The following is a 7,869-nucleotide window of genomic DNA, read 5'->3' as shown; positions in this document are numbered from 1 at the left end:
ACTCTCGGGGTCCCATCACTCCTCCAGTGCTCCGCAGCCAGCCGAGCCGCCGAAGGAACGCGCTGGGTCCTCTACAAAGAGCGTACCAGCAGTATCCCTCAGGGCTCTTCCCGATGACCGGATGTCGATCACTGCATCAGAGGGAGAGCTCTCTGGAGAGGAAGATTCGGCTGCGCTGCCGCCCTCCAGGACGGTGGCAAGGCCTGAATCGGATCCAGAGTTGTCGGCTATGCTTTCCCGGGCCACCGAGAGGGTAGGACTCGATTGGAAACCTCCACCGCGTCCCGGGCCCTCGAGGTTGGATGATTGGCTTCTCGGGGTGGCTAAATGCGGTCACTTCCCGGAGGTGCATGAGGAGCTCACCATAGACAGCACTTTTTACTGCCGGAAACCGACCTTGTCCACACTTGTGGTCCAGGAGTGCCATCTCTGGCTGTGTCTGGTTGATATGAGGGATGCCGACAAAGTTAATTTCCTTAATGCCCCTGTGTCCCAGACCGGCCTCTTCGGCGACATGGTCAAGAGCTTGGCCCAGCAGCTCTCAGCTGCACAGAAGCAGACTGAGGCAGTTCGTCACACCCTGCCCCGGCGGGCAGCTGCTGCCTCCACCCGTCCGCAGTGCCCCAGCCTGCTTGTCGCCGAGGGCGGCCCCCTGCGGCCGGATGGAGAATCTCGCCGAGAGAGCGGTTTTCTCCCAGGACGGCATGGAGAGTCGTGGACGGACCAGCTCCGGACCACACTCATCTTCCTCCATCGCCAGCAGGCAGCAGCGAGTGGTTCGAGAGCGTCAACAAAGGCCCTACTCCTGCACCCTCTGCCAAACTGTGGAACCAAGTAAGCGTTGCACCGCACAAGCAGCCTGAGTTGGGTCCCTGCGTTCCACCTCGCTGACCCACTGCGGGTATGGCGGTGGTTCCGCTGGTCTTGCTTGCACGGTATCTGGGTGTCTGGCTAGTGCTACCCAACCCGTCTCGTTGGCTTCTGCGGACCATCAGCCTCGGCTATGCGATTCAGTTCGCCCGGCATCCCCCCCAAGTTCAGTGGCATCCGCTTCACGACAGTGAAGGCGGCCGATGCTCCTGTCTTGCGTGCGGTGATCGCAGTCCTACTAGCGAAGGATGCGATAGAGCCGGTCCCTCCAGCCGAGGTGAATACTGGGTTTTACAGCCATTACTTCATTGTACCCAAGAAAGGCGGTGGGTTACGACCAATCTTGGATCTGCGTGTCTTGAACCGGGCCCTTCGCCGGTTACCGTTCAAGATGTTGACGCAGAAACGTTTCTTCGGGTGCATCCGTCCCCGAGATTGGTTTGCAGCGATCGACCTGAAGGATGTGTACTTTCATGCGTGTCGATCCTTCCGTGTCGCAGACCATTTCTGCGGTTTGAAGGCTGAGCATATCAGTATGAGGTCCTGCTTGTGGCGCCGTATTGGCCCATTCGGACCTGGTTCCCCAAACTAATGCTCCTCGTGACAGCCCCTCCCCTACTGATTCAGAGATGGGGCACCCTGTGGCACCCGCGTCCAGACCTTTGGAAACTTCATGTCTGGTCCCTGGATGGGACACGGAGGTTCTATGTGACCTACCCCAAGCGGTAGTTGATACCATCACATTGGTGAGAGTACCGTCTACGAGACGCGCTTACGCCTTGAAGTGGAACCTGTTCATCGAGTGGACGCGGAGGTTCTAGATGACCTACCCCAAGAGGTAGTTGACACCATCACTTCGGTGAGAGCACCGTTTATGAGACACACTTATGCCTTGAAGTGGAACCTGTTTGTCGAGTGGAGTTCTTCTCACCGAGAAGACCCCCGGACATGCCCGATCAGGGTCTTGCTTTCCTTTTTGCAGCAGGGGTTGGAGCGAAGGCTGTCTCCCTCCACCCTTAAAGTCTATGTTGCTGAGATTGCTGCAAACCATGACCCCGTGGAAGGGAAATCCGTAAGGAAGCATGACCTGGTCATCAGGTTCTTTATGGGGGCGAGAAGGTTAAATCCTCCCCGGCCCCCCCCACTGGGTAGTGGATGCCATCACCCTGGCTTATCAGGCACAGGGTGTGCCCTGCCCATTCAGGTTGCGAGCTCACTCTACTAGAAGTGTTGCATCCTCCTGGGCGCTGTCTCGTGGCGCCTCGCTGACAGATATTTGTAGAGCTGCGGGCTGGGCGACTCCCAACACGTTTGCTAGATTCTATAGCCTTCTTGTGGAGCCGGTATCCTCCTGTGTTCTCACCTCAAACGGGTAGTGGCACTGTGAGGCCCCCGGTTTAGTGTCGGCTTGCTAAAACTGCTCCAGACTGTCCGTACTGTAGGCCCTGTCGAGCTCCTCCTTCCCCTCGGCAGCCAGACGTGGCGGAAAATCCGGCACCAGGCCCTCACTTGCTGAATCCGTGAGAACCGGTAGAGGGCTGGGTTCCATATGTAGAGACCTAAGCGGATCCCATATGAGCCCATGTTTCCCTGGCAGACTTCTGCTATTTCCATGAGGGTTACAATCACCTCTAATCTTCCATATGCACCTAAACGGATGTTCATATGTGTAAGTGCTTCCAAAACCTCCTTCCGGAAGAATGGGGCTTCCACAACATTCCTGTTCCAAGTGGAACGGGTAAGTTTTCCCAGTGTTATCCAATCTCACTGAGTGGGTAGTGCTATGACAACAGTGACTGGTCTTCTTGTTGCGAGCCCCAGCCTACACCACAAAGGGGTGCAGGCGGCTCGCACAGGACACTGGAAGGGGCAGCATCTATGGCGCTTTGGTAGGGATCACAATTCGTTGGTCACTGACGTGACTCGAAGTGACCGACGAATTGTACACATTCACAGGGAAACATCTCAATTTAAAAATTTCCTTTTAAAATCTGATACATGATGTCAGGATAAGTTACTCATAAACTTTGTTGGTGGGTGTTGTAGAAAAACAGAAATAAATAGAGATAGAGAAACAGAACAACAATGTCAATTATGCAATCAAACACATGACAATTAAGTCTAAGAATAGTTTATGGTTTTAAGACCCAATGAGATCAAAATATGAGTTTTGTGGCTTTTAGTTTATGAGCCTGTGAACTCCTTTGACACAAACCGCTACCATATTCTACTGAGGATTATGGTTTTAAGACCCAATGAGATCAAAATATGAGTTTTGTGGCTTTTAGTTTATGAGCCTGTGAACTCCTTTGACACAAACCGCTACCATATTCTACTGAGGATTATGGTTTTAAGACCCAATGAGATCAAAATATGAGTTTTGTGGCTTTTAGTTTATGAGCCTGTGAACTCCTTTGACACATAAACCGCTACCATATTCTACTGAGAAAATGGGCTAGAAATATTGATGGTCTGGTGCTACACAACCTAACATCCCATTTCAGATAGAAACACATCAACATAGCATAAAAAACTGCTCAAGCATAAAAAACTGCTCATAAATCACTCATTATCGGGTCTTTGATAATAAAATTAAATAATAATAAAAAAAACTAATGTGCATGTAACAGAGAGTCACCGGGAACCATGAGGAAGAACAGAGGAAGAAAAGCCATTTTGACCGACATCACCATCAAATATATCTATAATACAGCATTAATCATCACTTATACACTCATAAACAGTATATGTACATTACTCTAAACAGCTCTTAATGTTGCACATCTGAATATTATTGATGCACAACATCAGTGTGTGTATGAGGTGAACGGAAGATGTTTCACATGTCAGGAATTATGTATTTAATGAGCTTCATCTACAGAAATTATCATCAGTTTTCTTTGAAGTATGAGTGTGTTTGTCTTACAGTGTTGAAGCTCATCAGATCCACAGCAACCAAATGACTGACTGTTTTAACACATGCACTTATAGCTTTACTGGCTTTTTTGTGGTTAACACTGTATATATTACGACTGTCCGTTTAATGTGTTAACTTAATTAATTAGTTATGAAAAAAAAACATGATTAAAATATTTTAACGCAGTTAACACACTGGCCCCACCCCTATGCACTTATAGCTTTACTGGCTTTTTTGTGGTTAACACTGTATATATTACGGCTGTCCGTTTAATGTGTTAACTTAATTAATTAGTTATGAAAAAAAAAACATGATTAAAATATTTTAACGCAGTTAACACACTGGCCCCACCCCCAGACCAGTACATCATCTTACATTTCATACATTCAAAGTCCCTTTCTACAGCAACCGGGACTTCTAATGGCAGCTGCAGTGAGCGATGACTTTACCGATTACGAATTGGCTCCTTTATTCATAAGGCGGGGTTTCCTTTGATAGAGTGGCCATATTAAGCGTTGCATTTTTCCCCATGTGAATCACCCAAACGAGTGTTACGTCGGTCTTTTCGCATGATGGAAAAGCCTGATGCTTTGCATAAATAAATACCTTGGATGTTAAAATATGTCCTCAGAGCTGTTTACTGTTTGTTTATGGGCAGGTTATGGAGTCAGTCACAGCCAGGGCACGCTATAACCTCCCAGTGCTGGGCTGCGTTGTATCATGTGTCGACTGTAGCCTGACATATTGGCTAAAGTCGAAAAAGCATCAAATATTGGCAATATTAAGAGGATTTGGCATTTCCAATTAATGTAGGCCTGTTACATTTTTCTTATTATTAGGCCTATTATTATTAGTTTACTTCTATTATTAAATTACAATTAATTTGCTCAGCAATAATTTCATAGTGCATCACCACATAACTGATATATACAATTAATTATAGGCCTATAATTCTGAGAGAATATGTGCCATTAATGCAGTGTCAGATGCTGAAAGCGCCGTCAGTTTTTTTTACTTTTTTAAATTTCACTTTGTATAATTAACTGAGGTTAAGACGTTCACCGGCATAACTCTTGCACAAAGTTTGCACATTGCTTAATAACAGACTTCATGTTTTAAAACTGAAATATTTCCAACTGGCTAAGAGTAAAACGCAGGGCGGAGGACTTAGCCATTAGCAGTTCCTCGCCGCACACGACTCCAGCTCGGGCACGAAAACCAGCCCCATTACGATGGAAACAGAATAACAGAGACTGGTTGATTACACATGAATTACTTCTGTTTAATATTGTTAGTTAAAGGGGTCATATGATGCGATTTCAATTTTTCCTTTCTCTTTGGAGTGTTACAAACTCTTGGTGCATAAAGAAGATCTGTAAAGTTGCAAAGACTAAAGTCTCAAATCCAAAGAGATATTCTTTATAAAAGTTAAGAGTCAACCACGCCTACCTAAAATGGCTTGTTCTAACACGCCCCCACATGTCTACGTCACGATGTGGGAAGATTTGCATAACGCCGCCCAAATGTTCACGCAAAGAAAAAAGGCGTAACTTTTATTCTCGCTGTTGCCGCCGCTGCCATGTTGTGGAGTCGCTGTGTGTTTTGTTGTGAAAGCGAAACTACTTTGTTTGGCCTTCCAAAAGAGGACACAACTACAAATCAGTGGTTAAGTTGTATTTACAACACTGTGCCAGAACAGTTCAACCCAAATATTCAGATGTGTGCTGCGCATTTTATGGAGGATGGATGAGGACTGTTTCCTGAACCAGTAGCCTAATGCGTCTGTGGCACTAAGGCTGTTTCTACAAAGTTGGGCAGTTCCAACTTTGCAAGGACAGTCTGGCGCTTCTGACTCACAGCCTGTAAGTACGTTTTTTATATTTAAATAATTTGCCAATGATGATTCAAACATGAGTTTTAAGCAGTGTAGAGTAGGCTTGTTGTTCCTCTGATCACAAATGCAGACTTGGTTTTATGTTTATGCAGTGCGATGCAACGCAACGCGTAAAAAGACAGTATAAGTCATTATAATCCGTAATTATGTCCCCACTGGATGCAACAAATGCCTCGTTTGTAATGGGTTTTATTGGTTTTGTCTCGTCTAGTGATGTCCGGATCGCGAACGAATCGTTCTATTTAACCAGATCTTCTTAGTGAACCGGTGGAACCAGTTCACCAAATCGAACGGAATCGTTTGAAACTGTTCGCGGCTCCAGTACGCACTAATCCACAAATTACTTAAGTTATTCGGTTCTTATTATTGTTCATGATTTATGAGAATATAACGTTAAAAGTAGCAGAACTTTTCTTTGGGTGTTTGTTACGGGGAGGGAGCGTTATCAGTGGAACACCTTTGGGGTTTCCCCTCGTGCGCATGCGATAGCACTGATCTATAATAGAGAACTGCCCTGCGTCCCAATGTTCATACTATCCATCCTAAATAATAAGTGAGATTAAAATAAGTGTGTCCCAAAGCATAGTATGTTGAAAAGAGTATACCAGAAGTATAAACCTCAAAGTTTTTTTTCCTATTTCATACAGATCATTCAGGAGACAGATGGATATGTGGCACACTACCACATACACGGCAAAGAGACAGCAACTCCCGTGGGGACTTTGTCTCAGAAGTAACTAAAAATCAAGTTCAAGTTCGGTTTATTTCTAAAGCACATTTAAAAATGGCCACAGCCCATACAAAGTGCTGTATAACAAAAGAATAAGAGTAATGACTGAACAAAAAAAAGAAAAGTAAAACAGGAGTAAATCAAAGTGTATATAATACAGTTTATATAATGTTGACAAAACATGATCCTTATGTATACTGTTTACATATAAAAAGATACACATCTACCAATTCTCCAGCATTGATGAGCAGACCATATTTAAAAAGATCACAAGTTTATAACTATTATAAAACATAATTATCATTGATCACACGAAACACCTAAGTATCCTTAACTTAAACAAAATCGCCTCAGAACCGCATTGTCTGTTCATTCATTCATTTATAATTTGCAGAATGCATCTTGAATGTGGAGCATGTAGAGTTTTCTTCATCAGCCACAGGAATAAAAGCTCTCAGGATGGGATGGCAATAGCCACTTCCCTCCTAAAAAACACAGACAATTATAGACTGATTGAAAGATTTCTTACCTATTACCTGTGAACATGTATTTAAAGGGGTCATGACATGAGAAACCAAATTTCCCTTGATCTTTTGACACAGAAGAGGTCTTTGTATGCTTAATACATGCAAGTTTCATAACTTAAAATGTCCTCATCATCAATAAAAAAGAATTTATGTAATAACCCTCAGAAAATGGCTCGTTTTGGATCAGAGGGACAAGGAGACATCACCTAGGCACAGTCGTTTGCATATGACCTCGTCCAGAGCAAGACAACTACGCCTATTTTTGCATCACCACATCATTGTCACGCCCACAGGTGTTCAGTTGATGTGCAGCGAGTGGGTCTGAAGGAGTGGTTGTTTACAATAAGATTGGGATTCCAGGCAGATGATGTACCGTTCCTGGGGCCCGTTCTTCGTACGTCGCTTATTACATCCGAGATGAAATGTCACATCCGAGATGATATCATCACGCTAATCTGGCTAATTCGGTTCTTCGAAAGCACCTGTTGTTGATGATTAGTCTGGCTGGATTGAGTTATCTGAGATAATTGCGCATTCATGGGTTGGTTTAAAAGGGACTATGTATCGATACTCGAAACCACGATCAGCAATGCAGCGATTGGCTGGCGGCAAGACAGCAACGTAATGACATCATATAATTAAAAAAGACACCTGACGAAAAACTTGACAAATTTCTGGACTTTTATAAGGAAACAGCCAAGCGAACAAAACTATATAAATGTTATAATAGATAAATGAAATGTGCACTGTTTTTATTTTATTAATTTCTTTTTTACGAGTCCCAATTATTTATATTCACGATTTCTAATATTTGTACAGGCTTTACATTTTTATTTCAATGTAGTAATTAGCAATTCATTTAATTTTATATTTGAACAGATTTGTTAAGTTTCTTAAGGCTCAAGATCATGTTATCTGCATCTCCTGCGCT

At 44.2% G+C, this 7,869-nt stretch overlaps 1 protein-coding gene across 1 annotated transcript in view; it reads right to left on the bottom strand.

The window, feature by feature from the left end:
- Positions 1-754, bottom strand: part of LOC107690968 (GTPase IMAP family member 4-like) — a 12,280-nt gene extending 11,526 nt beyond the window's left edge. Inside the window, exon 1 of the mRNA XM_016489407.1 lies at positions 610-754. Within this exon, the coding sequence (XP_016344893.1) occupies positions 610-754 (145 nt within the window). The remainder of the gene's footprint in view (positions 1-609) is intronic.
- Positions 755-7,869: the final 7,115 nt, after the last annotated feature.

This window comes from Sinocyclocheilus anshuiensis, unplaced genomic scaffold, assembly GCF_001515605.1.
Source record: "Sinocyclocheilus anshuiensis isolate Anshui unplaced genomic scaffold, SAMN03320099.WGS_v1.1 scaffold66, whole genome shotgun sequence".
NCBI classification, from domain to species: Eukaryota; Metazoa; Chordata; class Actinopteri; order Cypriniformes; family Cyprinidae; genus Sinocyclocheilus; species Sinocyclocheilus anshuiensis.
Note: the sequence above shows the minus strand (reverse complement) of the source record. Positions and strands in the feature narration are given on the sequence as shown.